General features: G+C 47.4%; 1 protein-coding gene across 1 annotated transcript in view; it reads left to right on the top strand.

The window, feature by feature from the left end:
* The first annotated feature begins 2082 nt into the window (after window positions 1-2082).
* The window catches only part of Pygb (glycogen phosphorylase B), a 44196-nt gene continuing 24650 nt past the window's right edge, over window positions 2083-21628 (top strand). Inside the window, exons 1-3 of the mRNA XM_041670564.1 lie at window positions 2083-2538; window positions 18477-18578; window positions 20688-20766. Of these exons, the coding sequence (XP_041526498.1) occupies window positions 2296-2538; window positions 18477-18578; window positions 20688-20766 (424 nt within the window). The 5' untranslated portion in view covers window positions 2083-2295. The remainder of the gene's footprint in view (window positions 2539-18476; window positions 18579-20687; window positions 20767-21628) is intronic.

Genomic DNA, 21628 nt, shown 5'->3' with positions numbered 1-21628 from the left:
ATCATGAGTTTGAGGCCAGCCGAGAATACAACAGCATCATGTCTCAAGCCAAGGGCAGTTGCCTAGCCTGTGCAGGATACTGGATTCACTCCTAGTGTGGAGGAAACAAAAGTCACTGTGTTGAGGAAATGGAGCTGATCATTACCAGTTCCCACTAGCTTTCCTGAATGTGGGTTATAATTGTAATGGTCTGTCCTGTCCCTTTAAGAGACAAGCCCCGCCCACTCCCCCTTCCTCTGGTTAGAGCAATAGGGTCCCAATACCCTGACAAGGTAGGCGGCTGAACCTTTCCAGATTTTAGATGTAATCTGTCACACCAGAAAACTTACCTTTGGCCAACTATTTGTTTTGAAATGGGTCTGCCTATGAGGGTGGCCTCAGCCAGGGCTGGGATTACAGGCGTGGCCAGTTCTAATGGTTTTGTCTTTTGAAGCTTGCAGTCTGTTCCACAGGCCTGTGCAAGTGGTGGTGTAGGGGCACACACACTGGTGTGACTCCTGCACTGCAAAGTCACTGACAGAGAACATTAGCCAGAGTTCCCAGCCTCCAGACTATCAGGAGTCCCACAGGCCCTGTCATCAGTGGCTGGAATCTGATCTTGCTGGCTTCAGCATCGCAAGGATAAAGCCCTGGAGTGAGTTCCAGAGTAGACAGGAGCAAGGGGAGGTCACTCCAGGGTGTTGTCTCCTGAGAAAGTCTGTAGATGAAGAAGTTGAGGTAAATTAATTCGGAACTATCAAACCAGGAAAACAACTAGTTTTGTTTTTGCAAACCACGTCTATTACTGAGCCACACCTCCAACTCTACACCGGGACATTTTTTTTTTTTTAAATAGAAGAAGAGTTTATTGGAGACTTCCTTACAGTTTCAGAGGGTGAGAGTCCATGACTATCACGGCAGGAAGTCTGACATGGGGCAGGCAAGCTGAGCTGGAGCGGTAGCTACTAAGAGCTCACATCTTATCCGCAAGGCAGAGGCGGAAGGAGAGAGGCTCCACAGGCTAAGCTTTTGGAACTTCAGACTACCTAACAGAGCAACCCAAAGCCTTGTTATGTGTGTGTGTGTGTGGGGGGGGGAGCTTCTCCAGAACAAAGGAAAAGTAGGGTTCTTCTGGGGACAGATGAGTTTACAGCTGGCCGCCCTGTGTGCTGAGGACCAGTGGATCTTGTCTGCTCACTGGGAGACAGTGCTGAGCTGTGACTTTGGAAGTGGCTCTCTGCAGGAGTTGGAGGGGAGTGTGTCTCTGTCAAAGAGACTGAGCGCCTCCAGCCATAAGGTGTTCCTTCTTCCTGCTTCAGATCAAAGGGCACTATGTCTGCTAGTGTGTAATTTAGGGAACAGGGGTTCTGAATGACTTGGTAGTCATTCAGAGTGATAAGGAGATGATATAGATACATACATATATGTATGTATACATATATTCATATATGTGATATAATTCAAATGTGTGTATGGATGTACATGAATGTGTATATATTCTTCACACACATATATGTATGCATGTGTACACACACACATCAGTATTTTATGATAGCTTGGTCTATCACTGAAGCCTAGACTAGCCATTTGTATTTTGTATTTTGAGGCTCTCCATGCAATTTGTTCCCCAGAACTAAAGTGAAGTGCCATGGGGACTTCTGAATTTGCAATTATTGTATAAACAACCTTTTCTTTTCTTAGGTGTATTTCCAGAACCACCTGTCAGCTCAGCGACAGGACCCAGCAGGCGTTGGAGGCTGCCTGTCAAGCATGCGCTCTTAACATTTGACAGGACTCCTCTGCAGTTTAGCACCCAAGGCAGTCCTAAAGAGGACATCTGGTGATTCTGGGCAGAGCCAGCGACTCAGCCCCAGAAACTCCAGGAAGTCTCTGGATGGCAAGGGTTCCTGGATGCCCTCTGGTGTGGCAGGCGCACCCATTAGTTCTGTTTCTACTTTTGTCCCATAAAGTAATGTATGGATCTCAGGTATGGTGAAGATGTAAACCGGTCACTCCAGCTTCAGACACACCAGTAAAAGTGATGGACCACTCCCCAACGTTTGAACGGCTATGCGGTCTTCCTGGCTAAAAAACAACACGGTCTCCTAAATCCACGGTCTTTTCTCTCCGCGGCCGGCCTCCAGCTCAGGCCCTGCCCCTCGGCGCGGCCCTGCCCTCTCGAAGTGCGCACGCGCAATCTGTTTTAGCCGGCCTCCGCCGCAGTCCTTGGCGCCAGACACGCCGCAGCATCCTAGGCGTTAGAGTCTTCTCAGCTCGCTCCAGGTCCATCCCTCGTCCTCTGCCTCTTCTGGTGCCATGGCGAAGCCGTTGACGGACAGCGAGAGGCAGAAGCAGATCAGCGTGCGTGGCCTCGCGGGGCTGGGCGACGTGGCCGAGGTGCGGAAGAGCTTCAACAGGCACCTGCACTTCACGCTGGTTAAGGACCGCAATGTGGCCACGCCCCGCGACTACTTCTTTGCGCTGGCACACACGGTGCGCGACCACCTGGTGGGCCGCTGGATCCGCACGCAGCAGCACTACTACGAGCGGGACCCCAAGGTGAGCTGCCCGCCATTCCCGGGAGGGGGACACGGCCCTGGGCAGGGCGGGTTCCGCCCCCCAGTGTCGCCCGTGGGCCCTGGTCCCTGTTGCACCACGGTCACCAGTGACCAGCGAAGTGACAGTAGATTTATGCCTCCTCTCTAGAAGGACGTGTGCACACCCTGCTCTTGCGGGTTTTGTTCTGATTGAGAGCCATCCCCTGGCTCCCCCGCCCGCAGCCCCCAGTCCTGAGGATGGTTTTGAGTGGCCCTCTTCTTCCACTGCAGTTAGTCTCCTGGGGTGTGTGGTCCCGAATCTGACAGTCCAGAGCCAGGCCTCTGCTCAACGGAGTCGCAGGTCTGCAAGAAGTGCGGTTGGGGTCTGCTGTTCTGCAGCTGCCAGGCCCCAAGTCCAGGCTGATTTTCTGGCTGGTTTCCAGCTGCGAACTTTCTCGAGATGGCTGCAGAGTTGGTGTTTCCACTACCCACCCCCTTTGTTTTTCTGCAGCCCCGAGTGGAGAACAGGGGACTGGAACCAGGCCCGGTAGTTTTACGAGTTGGAAAGGGGTGAGATCTTCTGCAGGGAATTGTGCCCGCCTCCAACCCCCCTCTCCTCCGCCAAGACTGATGAGAAGAAAATCATTTGTAATGCCTGCCTAAAATAGGAGGGTTCAGAAGGTTATCTTTGAGGTCTCCACCTTGGCAAAACGTGTTTGGAGATTGCTTTAAAAGTTATTTTCTCCATTTTGCAAATGTTTGTTCTCTGTAGGAAAAAAAAATAATTGAAGAGAGTCTTTTGGCAGTTACCTTTTCTCCTGCCCCACATACGCACACACATAACCCACTATAAAGCCCTGTCTGGCCTGTAACTCTGTGCAATTAAACTGTCCTCAGACTCACTGAGAGCCACCTGCCTCTGTCTCCGAGTTCTGGGATTAAGGGCACAGGCAACTCCACCAAGCCCCACAGTCCTCGTGATTCTTTGCCATTTGTGTTCCAGGTAATTTCTGTTCCTGAATACACAGGCATGTAGATTTGTGTGTTGCACAATTTTGTGGATTTTGTTTCATCCCAAACCATTTGTGGTTCCACTCATAAACAGGGTTCTAGATCAATAATGCACACCAGTGTTTTTTCAATTTATGGATGTCTAATAGTTTTGCACAGCCCCCTGTTGCCAGATCTTCCTTTCTTTCTTTCTTCCTTTATTTTTTTTTCTTTTGTAATGGAGAATTCTGCCTACCATGTACTAAGCTAGAGTGTAAACTAGTAAGGAAAAGACACTTGCTGATCTGGGGCCAGTTAGTGATGTTTTGATTGCAATAGAAACCTAGGCTCCTAGCAGCTGCTTTACTGACAGAACTTGAGAGTAATTAATTTTTTATTAGGGCCTTAAAGTATATTTGATAATTGCTAGGAGTCAAAAGTAATTGCTTTCCACACTCATCCGGAGGCTTTTCCCTTTCTACAATAAAGACGGCAAGGACAGGCTGTTAGACTACCGGTTGGGCCTCTTCATATTTAGTATGCAAGACAGCTTCTAAAGAAGTGGCCCCAAATGGCTAAAACAGGTTATTACAACAAGGGCTTGGGATAACTGCCAGGGCCAGTGGCCAGGAGCAGTGGCTCCTCCAGAGCCTTGTTAGTAGATTAGCTCAGAGTCTCTGGTGTTGTCCAGGCAGAGGGAAACAAAGGATACAGCTCCGCCTGCAGGTTCATGGTCTTTTCCCAGGAGCTGGAGGACACTAGGGCTCCGGTTGTAATGGAGTCAAGGATTAAAGAAATGTGTCTCCATGCAGCCATCTACCTTGTGAGTCTCCTGGTCCTCGGTCAGGTGTGATGGCTTGTCTGCCGTCCTCACTCCAGATGGAAACCTTCCTCCCCATGCTCCACTTCGCATACACATACCCATATATTAATTATTTTAGTGCGGATGGGTATGTTTAGGTGGTTTACACTGATAACCCCCTCATATACGGCGTGCTGTAGCAGGGTTCTCATGATTAAGACCCTGTCTCAAAAACCAAAACATAAATAACCTGGCCTGGCTTGTGAATGGGAGACTGTTGTTTGTCACATCCACATAGGAAAGCTGTATAAAATTGGAAGGCTAAGAGCTGGTGAGATGGTGCAAAGACACTTGCCACGCAAGCCCCAACTTGAACCCTAGACCCTTGGTGGGATGAAAGAACAAGGCGTGTCGACTGTGTTCTGAGTGCTGGAGTTGTCCTGTGGCAGATGTGTGCCTGTGCTCACATGCGTCATACAAACATCAGTGAATTAGAAGTGGGAGGTGGATCCAGGTCTGGTGTGTGCTTGTGTGGACTCAGCTACTCCAGTGTACTTGTGAGGAGTGGGAGTGGACTACCAACCACTCACCTCAGAGCCATCCCTGACTCCGGCAGTGCCTGAGGGATGTGAACCTACACATCTCAGACAGTGGGAGCACGAAGGCATATTTGATAAACCAGCGCTTTATCAAATTTCTTTAACAATCATTTTAAATTGTTTATTTTTTTTAATTCTTTTTTTGTTCTCTTAAAAATATGCCATGACTTAGCCGGGTGGTGGTGGCGCACACCTTTAACTCCAGTACTCGGGAGGCAGAGGCAGGTGGATCTCTGTGAGTTCGAGGCCAGCCTGGTCTACAAGAGCTAGTTCCAGGACAGGCACCAAAGCTACAGAGAAACCCTGCATCAGAAAACAAAGCAAAACAAAAAGCAATGACTAGTAGGGAGATGTTGACCGTGGTTCCGCCATGTGTGCTCACATTGGAAGTGTCATTCACTCCTTTCTTTCACTTAGAGGCATTGTGTTTTTGCTTCTTTCTTAATTTTATTTTATAAAATAATAAATACATATTTATTATATAAATACATGTGAAGTGGGTGTTTTGCCTCCTGTACATCAGTTTTAAGTCTGATGCCCGTGGAGGCTAGAAGAGGGTGATGAATCTTTTGGGACCTGAGTTAGACAGTTTGTGAGCTGCCATGTAGGTGCTTAGAATCAAACCCAGGTCCTCTGAAAGAGCAGCCGTGCTCTTCACTGAACCATCTCTCCAACCCTAGCATTGTGGTTATTAGAAACTAGAAATTAGTAATTATAGACAAAGCGTGGACTCTTCATTCCTGACGAAGTCTAGAAGTCCATCCTAGTCGTTGGAGGCCACTCAGTTTAGGGACCAGAAGACCTGGATAGCAAAGGAGGCCTGGACCTGAGTCTAACTCCTTTTTCAGTTTTTGTTTTCCTCGTTGGTGCTGGAGGTCAAATATGGGACCTGAAGCATTCTGGGTAAACATAACTGAGACACACTTTCCGCCCCAAACTCCTGTCCACCCTGATTTTTCCGCTTGTCTGTGGTGTGCTGCTGTCTGGGTTGACACCCCTGCTCCTTTTAGGCAGGATCCCTCTGTGTAGCCCAGAGTGACCTTGAGTGACACCTCACACCAGCTAGCTGAATATAGCTTTTTTGTTTGTTTGTTTTCTTTTTTTCTTTCTTTTTTTTTTTTTGGTTTTTCGAGACAGGGTTTCTCTGTGGCTTTGGAACCTGTCCTGGAACTAGCTCTGTAGAACAGGCTGGTCTCGAACTCACAGAGATCCGCCTGCCTTTGCCTCCCGAGTGCTGGGATTAAAGGCGTGCGCCACCACCGCCCAGCAGTTTTTTGTTTTTCGAGACAGGGTTTCTCTGTAGCTTTTGGAGCCTGTCCTGGAACTAGCTCTTGTAGATCAGGCTGGCCTCAAACTCACAGAGATCCGCCTGCCTCTGCCTCCCAAGTGCTGGGATTAAAAGCGTGTGCCACCACCGCCCAGCTCAGCTTTTTCTCTTTTTTTTTTTCAAGCCATTCTTAGCCTCACATTTTTTTCATCTTTAAAATGAGGAGAGTTGAGCCAGGTAATCTATTGATGTTTTTTGTCGTTCTGACAGGCTAAGGTTTTGTGTTTGCTTGTAAAATGTTCCCACTTTATGTTGGCATTCCCTCTATCCAGAAATTCTGGGAGCCAGAAGAGTTCAAGGATATCTTTGGTTACATAGCAAGTTTAAGATCAGCGTGAACCATGCAAGAGACCCTGTCTTAAAAACCAAAACCTTACTGGGTGTGCTGGCACATACCTCTGAGGCACAGGCAGGCTGGTTTCTGGGTTCAAGGCTTGGTCTCCATAGTGAGTTCTAGGCTAGCCAGGGCTACACAGTAGAACCCTGTGTAGAAGAAGAAAATAAAGAAAAACCTCCGTCCGGAAAGATCTGAGGATGGTTAAGCAAGGAAGGTGTAACATAAAGGGTTCAAATTAGTAGAAGGCCTCTGTGAAGTTGGGGTAAGGCATTTTTGTGGTGTAGCCAAGCACAGTGAATCTGAATTGTGGTGAGTCACGAGCCAGACATGGTGGAAAAAGACTTAGAGTTTGCAGCAAGCAAGGAGCGCATGGAAGTTATCTCTGAAGCAGTGCCCTCCCAGAGCAGAGCCCACATTGGGTTGTTATTAAGGAGGCCTGTAGATACACTGGGACTGGTTCACTCCTGAGCATGTTCAGTTAAATAATGGACTTCTGATTATACTCATTCCAAGGGTCAGGGAACACAAGTTTAAAATAGTAAAGTGTGAGACCCCCATCTCCAAAAGAAAGAAAGAACGATTTTTTATTTTATTTTATTTTATTTGAGACAGGGTTACTCCGTAGCTTTGGAGCCTTTCCTGGAACTCACTTGGTAGACTAGGCTGGTCCCTCTGTCTCTGCCTCCCCAGTGATAAAGATGTGCACCTCCGCCAGCTGAAAGAAAGATTAAAGTGATGGTCTGTAGTGCCTCTGGCCATTTGCAGCGGGTATTCCAAACCTTCTCTTGAAAATAAAGGACCCAGATACCTTGAATGTCCTTTGATTGAGGAGTCTGCTCTGTGGCTGACAAGTGCAGAGGGTGGGTTAAATTTGGGTGTGAAGTCAGGAACTAAACTTAGGCCCTCAACTCTGGCCATGAAAACAAATGGCAAATGAAGTCCATTCACAGGCCCCGCCAGAATCTTGCTGTCATGTGTGTGGTGTGCAGGTGCACAATCTCTATCGAGGTCTTTGGAAAGCCAGCTGAGTGCCCTGTGGCCAGTGACCTTCACTTTGGGGCCCCCTGGACCATGGTTCGGCCCCATCAGCTTGAGGCCTGATGGTAACAGGAGGCTGAGGAGAAGCGGTTCAGAGAAGATATCCGTAATGAATTTGCAGTCTGGCTGGACTGGCTTCTAAGGAGGTAATGCAGCAGCCAGGCCCCTCTGTGAGCCCCACATCTGGGGCTTTGTTAGAATTTATCAGCAATGGGAGCGAATGCTGGAATCTTCTTGGCATTCAGTCTCCTGATGTGTTCCCACTGGTGTGTGTGAAGGTGACCTTTCCCTTGGGCAGGCTTCCCCCACAGCAGATAACAAGGTCTTTGGCCTGAAACTGACAGCAGGCAGCTGTGCAGTGTTGACCAGATGAAGACTCCTGTCAGTGAGCATGCACCTTTGGCCTCTGCTCTGACAGGCTGTGATGGCTAATTTTATGTGTAAACTTGCCTGGGACACAGTGCCCAGACAGACAGCATTATTCTGATTTATAGGAAGGTGATTTGGGGGATGAGATTAACAGCTAAATCCCTGGGTTTGTTTTTGAATTTTATTGGTTTTGAGACAGGTCTCCCTGTGTAGCCCAGTTGGCTTTGAACTTGTGAGCTTCCTACCACAGCCTCCTGGCTGGGATTATAGGCATATACCACTCTGCGTAGCTTTAATTTAATTAAAATTTTAGTTGCTACTGTCTTTGTCAATGTTTGGTTGCTGCGAAGAGACACCATGACCACAGAAACTATTATAAAAGAAATCATTTAATGGGGGCTTGCCTACAGTTCAGAGGTTTAGACCATTGTCACCATGGTGGGAAGCACAGCAGCATGCAGGCAGACATGGTGCTGGAGGAGTAGCTTGAAAGTTCTACATCTGGATCTGCAGGCAGCTGGAAGAGAGAGAGACACAGCGCCCGGCTTGAACCTCAGAGCCCACCCACAGTGGCACACTTCCTCTGACAAGGCCTTACCACCCAATAGTGCCATTCCCTGGTGACCAAACATTCAAATATATCAATCTATGGGGCCATTTCTAATCAAACCATCACAGACTTCCTTCAGGTAAATCTGGATCCTTGACTGCCACAGAAAAGAATTTCAGAATGAGGTAAAGCCAGGAAGGTCACTAAGATTGAAAAGAGAGGGAGAAGGATCCATTTTGGTATTGGCGTGCTTGCCTGACAGACGCAGACTTGGACTTGATTCAGGCATTGCATGAACAGGGCGTGGTGGCATACACCTGTGATCCCAGCTGTCTAGTGGAGGCAGGAGAATCAGACTCGGGGTCAACCCCAGCTACCTAACAAGGTCAAGGCAGTACTGAGCCTGCACTGTCCCACCCTTCATCACCTGCATCACCTACGTGATTCCTGGCAGCCAGTGTCCACTCTTGTGACTTTCTCTAAGTTACCCCATGAGCACAAAGTCAGATGAGGCTGGAGTATAAAAGACACTCCTTGCCGTTTGTTTTGTTTTGCTTTTTTGTTATTATTTGAGGCTGTAACCCCAGGCTGACTTCGCTTCCAAATCCTTCCATCTCTGCCTCTCTGCTGGGATTATAGGTCTGTGCCACCATGTCCTTAGCAATGACCGGTTTGCATGTATTATTCTTACCACTTAGGAAAAGAATAGGAACAAAGCAAGTGTGTAGGCCCTCTGGCCACGAAGACCAACTGCACATATCTCAGTGCGTTTTTCAAGGGCCTGAAAGCCTCTTAGAATGAATTCTGCTAACCTCTTGCTTATGGTCTGCCCTGCAGAGTCCTGCAGAGTTTGATTTTGTACTGCACAGTTAGTCCGCAGAGCCTCCTGTCCAGTGTGTGCTGTTTGTTGGTTTTGTTTCTCTGGAGATTTCCTACTGTATAGGCCTATAAATGGCTATAAGGACCACTGTACCTTTATGAAATATTGTAACTTAATTGACCTCATCTCTACCTCAACTATTTTAAAATGATTTTTAAAAACATTGCTGCTGGGCTGGAGAGGTGGCACAGTAGTTAGAAGTCCCGACTGCTTTCCCAGAGGACCCCCATGGTGGCTCACAGCCATTCTTAACTCCAGTCCCAAGGGATCCCAATACCCTCTTCTGGGCAGGAATGTACAGACATACATGCAGATAAAACACTCACATCCATAAATCAAATTTAAAAATAAAACTTAACAAAACAAGACAAAATCATTGCTGTCCATTTTCAGTATGAACCATGCTTAATGTTCAGAGTCAAGATCAGCAGGAGGTACTGGGTGGGCCCCTCCTCCCCTAGCTGGTGCCTTCTTCCTGCTTCCTGCCAGTCTCTGAGTTGGAAAGTTGCCAGCAGTCTGCTTTATGACTGAGCCCACCATCAGGAAAGGGCATTCTCAAGCCCTAGAATACTCACTAGATAAGGTAGGGGGTTGTAGAGTTGTGGCAGGCAGGGCCACATATCCTATAGCAAATATAGCTTGGTGTGTAAGGCTGACCTAGGAGAGACACCCTCCCTACCCCCAGGAACCGAGTGATGCAGTGTGGATTCTGTGCTATGGTTAGAAGGTGATGAGGGCAGGTCTTGTCTGGCAGGTAGGCGGTTCTTTCTCCTGTCATTAGATCTCAGTTCATGCTGGGAAGGGTCTGGGCCTTGTTCATCTTATAGAAAGGAAACAGGAAGACGAAGACCTAGCCCCTGGCTTGGCTCTGTATGTCTAAAGGGGCAAGGAGCCTTCCCAGGACTGGGCCTGTGGACACTGGCTTATTGGTCTATTGTTGTATGCCTGTGTCATGTTAATGCCACCGGACAGACAGGCAGGGGTAGTCTGTTGATGAGAGCTATCCTGTCATCAGTGAGTGCACAGAACCAAACAGACAAGGGGAATGTTGCCACATGATCCTGGAAACAGGAACAGAGATTTCAGACTGGCTGCAGCAGCCTTGGCTATTCCAATGAAAGCGGTTGCCCGAGTCTTTGTTTTGTGCCCCGAATGTTGGAAAATTCTCTTTTCCTTTTCAGTATGGTGCCCAGACACTCTGCAAGTGGAGACTCCTAATTAAGTATTTTTTTTTTCAGAAGAGGGAAAAGAAGTTGGTTGAGAGTCGGGGAGGTGGTTTTGTAAAGGGCATCAGGCTATGTGTAATGAGAAGGCACACATCTGCATTAGAATCACAAGTTCAAAACCAACCAGAGATACCCAGCTAGGTCCTATCTCAAAACTCAAAGAGAAAACAATACAGAAAAAAAAAAGTAGCTCTATGAAGGCTCCGTCTGTTGGTATTATTAAACCCTTTACCTTCTAAGAGGCCTTTGGGAGATCACTCGCTATGTTGTGTGGTATTTGTGTTTGAGTTTTACTTACATGGCTGGAGAGTTTCATTAGGGCTTTTCTGTGTGTAGGCTTTGCATAATGGTAAATAAACCTAACTTTAAGAGTGGGCTGAGGAGTATGGCTCACTTGCATGTGAGCAAAGCACTGGAGTTCCATCCTTAGCACTACAAAAGCAACCTCCACACAAAGGCTTCCACTCGGCCACTGTAGTCGTATGGACAGATTCCAAAGGTCAACAGCCCACAGGGTTTGAGGATCCTGCTGTTCTCTAGCTGAAACAGGCTAGTGAGTCTCTGACCCACAGTCCTAAGCAGGGAAGCCCAGAGCTCCCTTGCCCTGGAGGGTGGGCAGAACTGAGTATGGAGAGTCTGAACGTTGAAGGGTGGCTCTCAGGTGGGGAAGGGGACTGGACAAGTGTCCTTGGGCTGCTTTCCACAGCTGCCACTGCTGGCTAACTCATTTGGTTCTGTGACACCCTTTAAGACAGTGTGAGGAAGAGAACCGGTGCTGCTTGAGCACCAGCCTGGCCTGGTAGAAACCCCAGGTTGGCTTTGTGGTGTTCAGAGGGTGAGCACCTTGTGCTCTGCACCCAGCTGGCCAAAGCAGCCTAGCCTGAATTGGGCCTCCTTGGGCCATCAAGTCTGTCCATTGTCTTGGCTGGCTCCTCTGGCAAGCCTTTGGTCGAAGGGTTTCAACCATCTTAAGGAAATGGGAAAAACAGAATCAACACAGATCAGGAAATAAGACCATTCTTTTTTCCTTTTTCAAAGACAGCTGTGCAACAGCTCTGGCTGTCCTGGAACTCCCTCTGTAGACCAGGCTGGCCTCTAACTCACAGAAATCCCCCTGCCTCTGCCTCCCCAGGGCTGGGGATTAAAGGCGTGCGCCATCACCGCCCTGCAAGAACATTCTTAAAACAGGTTGCAGGAATCCTAAGCAGCAAGCACCTCCCAACTGTCAAGACCGAGGCTCTCATTACTTGACCATTGCTTCTGACTGACCCTGGCCAGAGACATCTCTGCTTATGTGAAAGAAATTGCCTGGTGATGATCATCTTGGCGGGAAAATGCAATCAGAGGTTTCAAGGCTAGGCCCAGCATGTGTTGGGTCCTCAGTGTAGTCTTTGGGGTCCCGCAGTTACATTTCCTTTTCACAGTGCTAGGCGGAAGGTACACATTTTGGCAGGAAGGACAAACTATCACAGATTTAAAAGTATAGATTTGGTGGGCTAAAGGAGATGGCTCACTGGTTAAAGAGCACTGATTGTTCTTCCAGAGGACCCAGGTTCAAATCCCAGCACCCACATGGCAGCTTACAACTATCTCAAACTCCAAGATCTGACACCTTCATATAGACATATATGCAGTCAAAACACCAATGCACATAAAATAATAAAAATAAATTAAAAAATATATAGATTTGTGGCTGAGCATGATGGTATAGCCACACCATTAATCCCAGCACTTAGGAGAGGTAGGCAAGAGCATCTCTGTGAGTTCAAGGCCAGCCTGCTCTACAGAGAGAGTTCCAGGACAGCCAAGACCACACAGAGACCCATGCCTTCCTTTTTTCTTAAGATTTTGTGCTGGGGAGATGGCTCAGTGGGTAACACTTACTGTTCAAGTGTGAGGACCAGAGTTCAGATCCCTGGAATTCCGGTAAAATCTGGATCTGCTGGTACAGATCTGTAATCTTAGTGCTTCTGTAGTGAGACGGGAGGCGGAAACAGGAGACTCACCTGGAAGCTCACGGGCAAGCCTGACTGAGACGACCACAAGATGGGAGTAAGAACTGGTCTGAAAAGATGTCATTTGTCCTCCACATACACATCAGGGAACAGACATGCCCACACTTGAACACATATCACGCATATATACCACACTCACACACACATTTTTAGGAACAGCAAAATAGAACATTCAAAACGGATCATACTCCCAGCTAGTCAGCATTTTATAATTCTTCCGTTAGTGAGAGTTCAACAGTAGATACATAGAGATACAGAGAGGCCTGTATGCACAGTATACCCCACTGTACACTTTACCTGTGCTTTCAAAGTCTGTTACCTGTAGTCAGCTGCAATCTTAAGATGTTAAATGGAGAATTCTAGAAATAAACCCCATAACTTCATATATTCATATAACGTATTTTGACCAAATCTCTTGGCACTTCCTCTTCCCCATTCCCCCACTACCACCTTTCCCTCCCAACTTCATGTCCTTTTTTTCAAAAAACCACACTGAGTGTACTTAGTACCATCTGTGTGTACACAGGTGTGGGACCATGCACTGGAACATAGGTAGCCTTTCAGAGGCCGCATCGCTGAAAAAAACAGTCTTCCATCCCCAGCAGCCGTCAGTAACTTCATTTGAGTGTATTCCTTGTTATTATCAAATAGCAGCATTATATTTCCTTTTTATTATTGCTACTAATTTATAAGTTAAGCTCATGAATATGCATACAGATACACACATATGGGAAAACATGGTGCATATTGGCTGACAGTCTCTTCTCATAAATGCCTAGAACCAAAAGTGGTTTTAGATTTTGGAGATTGAAGTATTTGCATTGACCTGATCATTTTAGCTTCTCTCATTCAAAAAAAAAAAAAGTGTCAGAGGAGAGATGCTCAGCTGTGTGGAGTTTACTGTTAGACATCTGTTGGCATCTCTTGAGATCTTAGGAGATCATCCTGCATGAGATACGGAGATACCATCCATAGGAAAAAGAAATTTGTACGTGTGACCTTGAGCACTTTATTTTCCTAGGCAGCTGGGATCTAGCTGGACTCTGTATGTTTCCACATTTGTTAATAAACCTCGCCCAGACAGGACTTGCAGCTTCCTTTGCACTATGGAAACTCTATAAAATAACAAGTGGGCTCAAGTGGAGTGCAAATAAAGCATAAAGGTGATTAAAAAGCAGGAAGCAGTGGACTGTGAACCGGTAATAACAGCAGGTGCAATTACAGCTGTCCACGGACTTGCCAGTTCCCCCGCCATATGTTTCTGTCATTGAAAGGATAGTGGAATTTGTGTAGAAATTCAATATTAGTTCATGTAATCAAATCAAGAATGGGGGTGGGACAGAGATCAAATTCTGACTTTGTGACTTTTAATATAGTCTTTCAACGGTTTGCTTTAGTGTTCTGGAATTGTCTTCTCTTCCGACATTATTGTTTCCTTTTCTGGCACACCGAATCTGCCTGTGTTGTTCTTTCTCACCAATATCAGTATTTTTTCCACTAATTATTTTCTTGTCTCATTTTGTCCAGTCTTTCTCAGCCACGTTTTTGTTTCCAGCTTTGCTCTTCCTTGTGGTCCATGATAGGCTTTGAGGGCTGAGTTTTCTGCTTTTTGACCATGCCATGTTTCAGTACATAGAGACTTGGTGGTGTTTTTTTTTATACCCTGTAGCCCAGTTTGACCTTGAACTTGTACTCCTTCTTCTTTGTCCCCTGAGCCTGGAATAATGACTTTTCTCTCTCTCTCTCTCTCTCTCTCTCTCTCTCTCTCTCTCTCTCTCTCTCTGTGTGTGTGTGTGTGTGTGTGTGTGTGCTCACTGCTGCAGAGATGTCTTCTGCCGTCTCTCGGTCTTTACTGTCTGTGTTCAGTTGGATAATAATGACTTTACACTCTGTGTGTGTGTGTGCTCACTGCTGCAGAGATGTCTTCTGCCGTCTCTTGGTCTTTCCTGTCTGTGTTCAGTTGGATCCCTCATGGTTCCTTGATTTTGTGGGGATGAGTTTGTGTTTGAACTTTTTTCATCCCATGGTAGATGCAGTATGGTTTTTGCCTATTATATTTCCTGTCCCATCTTCCTACCTGGTTTTCTAGGGGAATTCTTTTTTCTTTTCTTTCTTTCTTTTTTTTTTTTTTTTTTGAGACAGGGTTTCTCTGTGTAGTCCTGACTGTAGACCAGGATGGCCTCGAACTCACAGAGATCTGCCTACCTCTGCCTCTGGGATTAAAGGTGCGTGCTACCACTGCCCAGTTTAGGGGAATTCTTTGTTTTTTGGTTTTTTGGTTTGGTTTGGGTTTTTTTTTGTTTTTGAATCTTTTGTTTGGTTTTTTTGAAACAGGGTTCCTCTGTAGCTTTGGTGCCTGTCCTGGAACTCACTCCGTAGACCAGGCTGGCCTTGAACTCCAAGGGATCCACTTGTCTCTCCCTCCCAAGTGCTGGGATTAAAGGCTTGTGCCACCGCTGCCTGGTAAGGGGAGTTCTTTTAAGGTGTCTGTGAGTTTGTTCTTGAGCGAGAAAGGTCAGGATGAATTGTGCGTGCTTGTGAGCACCTGCTGTGGAACCAGTGGATGCTGTGCATTCGTGGGAGCCTATGAGTGCTCCTTGACTTCTAAAGGCAGGACTCACAGTGGACAGCTGCCCCTACTGCCTCTTAGTTGTAAGAGGCACGCACTGGAGATGTTTTCTAATTTTGCTGCCCATTGTCTGTTATCTTTTTATTTTTTTAAATTTTTGATACATTTTTAAATTAATGTATTTTACATCCCAGCAGCAATTTCCTCTCCTCCCAGTCCTTCTCCCCTCCCCCACCCCTCTGTTCTACTCTCCAGTCCACTCCTCCATTTCAGTTTAGGAAAGGGCAGGTCTCCTATGGATTTCAACAAAACATGGCATATCGAGTTGCAGTATTAAGTCCTGTATTAAGGCTAGGCAGGTGACCCAGTATGGGGAGTAGGGTCCCAAAGCCAGTAAAAGAGTCAGAGACAACCCGTGCTCCCACTGTAAAGAGTACCACAAGAGGGCCAAGCTACACCTGTAACATATATGCAGAGTGCCTAGGTCAGTCCCATGCAGATTCCCTGGCTGTCGGTCGCCATGAACCCCTATGAGCCCAGGTTAGTTGATTCTGTGGGTTTTCTTGTGTCCTTTACTCCTGGCTCATACAATCCTTCCTTCCTTCTGCAGGATTCCCCAAACTCCACTAAGGTTTAGCTGTGGGTCCCTGCATCTGTTCCCATCAGTTACTGGATGAAGCCTCTCTGATGACTGTTGACCTAGGCACTGATCTATGTGTATAGCAGAATATTGTTAGGCATCATTACTTTGACATTTTTTTCCTCCAGCTGCATTTGGTTCTATCCTAGGTCTCTGAGTCATCCAGCCTGTAGTTCCTAGTGCTCCAGGGAATGTCAGGGGTGGGCTTACTCTATCCTGTCTCTGGGTTATCCAGCCTGTAGTTCCCAGTATTCCAGGGAATGTCAGGGGTAGGTTTACTCTATCCTAAATCTCTGAGTCATCCAGCCTGTAGTTCCTGGTGCTCCAGGGAATGTCAGGGGTAGGTTTTAGGCTAGACCAGTCATTGATTGGCCACTCCCTCAGTCTTATCCTGTTGCCTCAGCTGTTGTGGAATTTCTAACAAAATAGCTCCATGGATAAGGCACTTACTGCCATGCCTGAGTTTGATGCCTAGAACCTACATAGTGGAAGGAGAAATTTGATTTATTAAAGCTGTCCTCTGACCTCCACACATGTGCCATAGCATGTGCATACACACAATGAATAAAAGGAAACATATTGTTAGATTTAGTTTAACTTTGGTTTTCTAATACTATGTTTTCTTTGGGTAAGAGCTATATTGCAATAAAATTCATAGCTATATAATTTACCGTTTTAAATGTGCAAATTGGGCTGGGGAGATGACTGGGTGTGGGGGAAGCTGCCTAGCATATGGGAGGCCTTAGGTTTGATCTGCAAAAGTGGGAGAAGGGAGCTGGGGAGGGAGCAAGCAAGGGAAGACCACTCACAGACTGGTGCATTCGGGCCCCACAGTCAAAGACCTTGCATTCATCACACTGTTGAGTGCACCGTGCCTTTTAGTTGTCAGACACACACACACACACACACACACACACACACACACACACACACCCTGTCCTCAGAGCCTTTAGCATCTGACAGTCTACATTCCTCTGCCCTCCACAGTCTCCCCAGTCTCTCGGGGCCTGTGTGTGTAGGTCAAGGGTGCTATCTTGGAGCTATATCCTCAGTTTTCTTTATTTAATGTATGAATGTTGTAAATAAGGATGTTTTGTATGTGCCTGGTGCTTGCAGGGGCCAGAAAAAGGTACCAGATTGCCCGGGATTGGAGTTAGAGCCAGCTATGAGCCATGGTCCTCTAGAAAGGTGGCAAGTGCTCTCCACTGCCAAGCGATCTCTCTAGTCTTTTAACTTTTTATCATTCATTTATCTGTTTGCTTGTTTGGGTTTGTTTTGGTTTCTTTTTTTGTTTTTTTTTTTGTTTGTTTGTTTTTCAAGACAGGGTTTCTCTGTGTAGCCCTGGCTGTCCTGAAACTTGTTCTGTAGATCAGGCCTGCCCCAAACTCAGAGATCTGCCTGCCTCTGCCTCCCAAGTGTTGGGATTAAAGGCCTGTGCCACTTTAACTTTTGTTTTGAGACAAGGACTCACTAAGTTGCCCAGACAGGCTTTGAAAGTGTGATCCTCCTGCTGCTGCCTCGGCCTCCCGAGTACTGGGTGAGAGGCATCCACCACCAGGCCCAGTCAGGCCTGACTTCTGATAGCACATGCTGAAGGGAGTAATAGTGACAGATGGTTATGACGTAAATACCCTGTGCAGGGCAGGAAGTGTGGGTGCAGGAAAAGTTGCTTTGGCCCGTAGACTCAGCAGCAGTTTGCGGGGGTCCTCTGCAATGCTGAGTGGCCCGGGGAACAGAACAAGGGTGTCCCAGAAGACAACCCCGGAACATGACAGTCAGTGTCAGTCTTTGTCTTTGAGGGTCAGTTCTTTGTGGCTAACACAAAGAATGTCAGGAAGGAGAGAGAGGCATCATGTTCCTCTTTTGGGGACTCTCATCAGGTAAATAAGGGAACTTGGCTAAGAGCCACCCCCTGTCTTGGGATGTCACCTTTTAAAGTGGCTTCCAAGATGTCTGTGCATGTTAGCACCTGTTGGTGGGGTATTGATTTCTGAGTCTTGACAGTAGCTCATAGGACCTGCTGGGTCTGGTAGCACTGTGTGTGGCCACAGTCACACCACACCCCACACCAAGCAAAGCCGGTAAAAACCAGGCTTTGCCTTGAGGGAATATCTTCACTGGGTTGCCAGCATCCGCATTCCTGGCTATTGTGCACTTCCTGTAGACTCCAGAAGCCTCCAGGTCACCCAGGTTGCTTCCCACTCTTGTGCTTCAGTCATCCTGACCCTGCCCTAGTCTTTCAAGCAGCAGGAACAAGAGAACACACGATGGCCAGCATGTATTTAATAATTGGTAACCTTTCCTCTGTAGACTGTTTGATCCTATGTCAGAGTGCAAAAGCAGCCTGTCTTAGGGCACACATCTAGTAAGAGGCCAGCCTAGCTCACTGTGGAATCTGCCAGCCACAGAAGCCTGTTCCCAGATCCTAGGATGACCTGATCCTATGTCTGAGTCAGTTCTGTGCACTAAAGACTCAGGAGGGTAGGGCTACCCTGCCGGGATCTGTATTGGGTTCACACAAAAATCCTCCCCAGGAGCTTCGTGATGCCCTCCCTGCTGTGCCTTCCCTGTGTGCAGACAGAATGGGAAACCTAAGTTTCTTTCCTTTACTTCTTCAGCGGATCTATTACCTTTCCCTGGAATTCTACATGGGCCGCACGTTGCAGAACACCATGGTGAACCTGGGTCTTCAGACTGCGTGTGACGAAGCCACTTATCAGGTAGGTTTAATTTGTCCCCTGCAGAGTGTTCACTGATGTTAGGACTTGTGCCCTCTGGGTGTGGACGCCTGTGCTCTGGTGTCTGCTACTCGACCAGGAAGGACTGTGCTGGTGGGCAGCACGCCTCTTCCTCTTCCTCTTCCTCCTCCTTCTCCCCCTCCCCCTCCCCCTCCCCCTCCCCCCCCCCCCCTCCTCCTCCTCCTCCTCCTCCTCCTCCGGGGAGAATGTACGATTGTAAGGGAAGACAATAAAAGGAATTTATTGTGGGAGACTGAGTTGAGTGGTGAGGCTATGGTTTGGAAGTTTCTAGGAAAGAGTACTCCCCACTCCCATCCTAGATGTAGGTTTTGAATTTGTCTTGATTCCTTCGGTTCCACTCCCCCATCTCAAGACAGCACCCCTGCATAGGTGTGAAGTGCCCCCTCTCATCCTCTCGTTAGAAGCAGCCAGCCCTTCCTAAGGGCTCCTCCGTACACTGTTCTCATTGGGGTAATTCCTGCACAGGTCGGCTGTAGCCTCAGCAGAGCCGAGTTTGTCTCCCCAGCCTGCCTTTGCCTTCTCTCGCCCTGGTCCCTGATGGGGAAGTTCTGTGGGAGACCCTGTAGGCTTCTCCCTGCTGGCACGGATGTACAGAAGTTTCTAGAGAGGGGTCCTCCTACCTACACTGCAGCATCCCACCTGCTTTGTTTAGAGCATAAGTTGGGGTGTTTGGGGGGCCTGATAGGGACATAGATTGTCATGGGTGTAAGTCTTGCTGGAGACCCATGTCTCTCCTCTGAGGCTGTGTTCGTCACCATTCTATTGCTGTGACAAAATACTTGGAGAGGAATCAATTAAAGGGAAAAAAAAAGGTTTATTTTAGCTGCCAGTTTCACTGGGCCTGAGACAGGCAGCATGCCTTGGTGTTTAGAGCCTGTGGCAGAGGAGACTCCCCTCCCGGAAGTCAGGAATCAGAGGTGGGGTTTGGGGGTAGGCACACTCTTCTAGAGTGCCTTCCCCGCTGTGACTCAGTTCTTTTAACTAGATCTCCCTTGGTAGTCTTGACTCAGCCTGTGAGTTCATCCGTTGCTCAACCCATCCGCGAGGTTACAGCTCTCATGATGCAGTCACCTCTCAAGGTATGACATGCCAGGAGGCTCAGGGAACAGCTGCTCTCACAACTAGAACTTCAAAAGAAGCAGCTTTCTTCTGAGTGAACATAGCAATGGCACAGTGGAAATCATTTGCACTCTAGAAAAACTGAAGTGCGTGTGAACACTATTCTTACCAGCTTTAACTCAGGGGTTCAATACAATCTCTAGAAGACACTCCCCATGATGCTGACCATACAAATTGCCTTAGAATTTCTTCTTTTTTCAATTCTGATTTTTCATGTTTTTAATGTGTTTCATGCGCATGCAATGCCCCTCGAGGCCAGAAGAGGGCATCAGATCCCCTGGAACTAGAGCTGCAGACAGCTGGGAGCCACCACGTGGTTGCTGGATACTGAGCCTGTTTCCTCTGAAAGAGCAGCCAGTACTTTTAACTGCTGACCTATCTCTCCAGCCACAGATTGCCTTAGACCTTCTCAAACAGAATTTTTGAAATTGATACATTTCCCAGATTTTCCGTAGCTTATCTGCATCTCTTTTTTTGTTTGTTTGTTTGTTGTTTCTCTGTTTCGTGATTTATTTCTTAGAAATGGACTTACCTTGCAGAGTTTCTGTCATCTTCCTGTGTCTCCCATCTCGGGTTTAACCCACCTGTGTTAACAGCATAGTGTCTGCTCACACTGTCTCAATGGCCTACAGTGGGAGGTTCTGACCAGGTAGTTAGGCAAGAACTGGAAATCAAAGGTTATCCAGATTAGAAAGAGCATTTGTTCTCTGAGAGGAAGCTGAAACTAGGGAAGGCTTAAACATGGAAGAGGCACTTCCGGGTGATGGCTTGGACTGAGTATTAAGATGCAGAGTTCTGCACGTTGATCTGGAGATTCGGTTCAGTCCTCTTCAGGTCCCAGTCAGTTTCTTCAGAGTGAGACAAAATGATCCGCATGCCTGGGTAGTTTTCCAAGAGGTTAGGAATAGCCAAAACAGTCTTTAATGTCCTCACCTTTGTGTTTGTTCGCAGTTGGGGTTGGACTTGGAAGAGCTGGAGGAGATAGAGGAAGATGCTGGCCTTGGGAATGGCGGCCTGGGGCGGCTGGCAGGTAATCTGATCTTACATCTCTCTCACCTGTTGGCGTGGTGGAGGATCTCAGGGCAAGGTCAACGTCATGTTAATGCCTGATGCCCATCCATCACCATAAATTGGCCTCCCTCAAAGGCCTGGGTAGACGTGTTTGGGTCAGAATCTTGGCCATCATTAGACAGAAAGGAAAGTGTACATTCTCTCCCCGTCAGGGCCCTTTGTAATTACCAGCATTGAGTCAGTGGTGCCTAGAAGGGGCCCATAGATCCCCTCCCCCGCCACTTTCCAGCTTTGGGAGTATTGCCCGTGTCCAGTGAGGCTGTGGTTCCAACAGAGTAGCTTGGCTCCTGTTAGAATAGGGCCAAGCTTTGGGCCGTCCTGCTTTCTCTGGCTACATTTGAACACATCCACAGCATTGTTGTCTTCTTTGAGGATTTTACAGACTTCTGGGGACAGAACAAGCTAGGTAATGAACAGAGAAGTTGAAAAATCAGTCTGGCTTTGTGGTGGGGTGAGTGAGGGAGGATATCCAGCTCCAGCCTTTTTGGAAGTTGCCATTTGTAAATTGAGATATGTTCTAAACTGTGCCTGTATGTTTTCAAATTTTAACTAAATTCTTTAAGATTTCTAAAGCATCATGCTTCTTTCAAATAAAACTGTACTTGAATCTACATAAATTACTTGCCCTGCCCACCTCACCCCCTATATTTCACAGCCCCCTCTCAGAGGGTCAGGCCAGGCATGGTGCTGGCTTTGAAAACAAGCCCACTCTTTGGTAATCCCCAGCTACTCTTCACCTAAGCCTTGTACCACGTAGCCCGCACTGTCTTGCCTTGTCCTGGCTCTGTTGATGCAGAGACTGTGTCCTTCCTGGATGCAAG

Source organism: Microtus oregoni, unplaced genomic scaffold (assembly GCF_018167655.1).
Source record: "Microtus oregoni isolate MIOR12 unplaced genomic scaffold, Mior012 000020F_ref0000438, whole genome shotgun sequence".
Classification (NCBI taxonomy): Eukaryota; Metazoa; Chordata; class Mammalia; order Rodentia; family Cricetidae; genus Microtus; species Microtus oregoni.
Note: the sequence above shows the minus strand (reverse complement) of the source record. Positions and strands in the feature narration are given on the sequence as shown.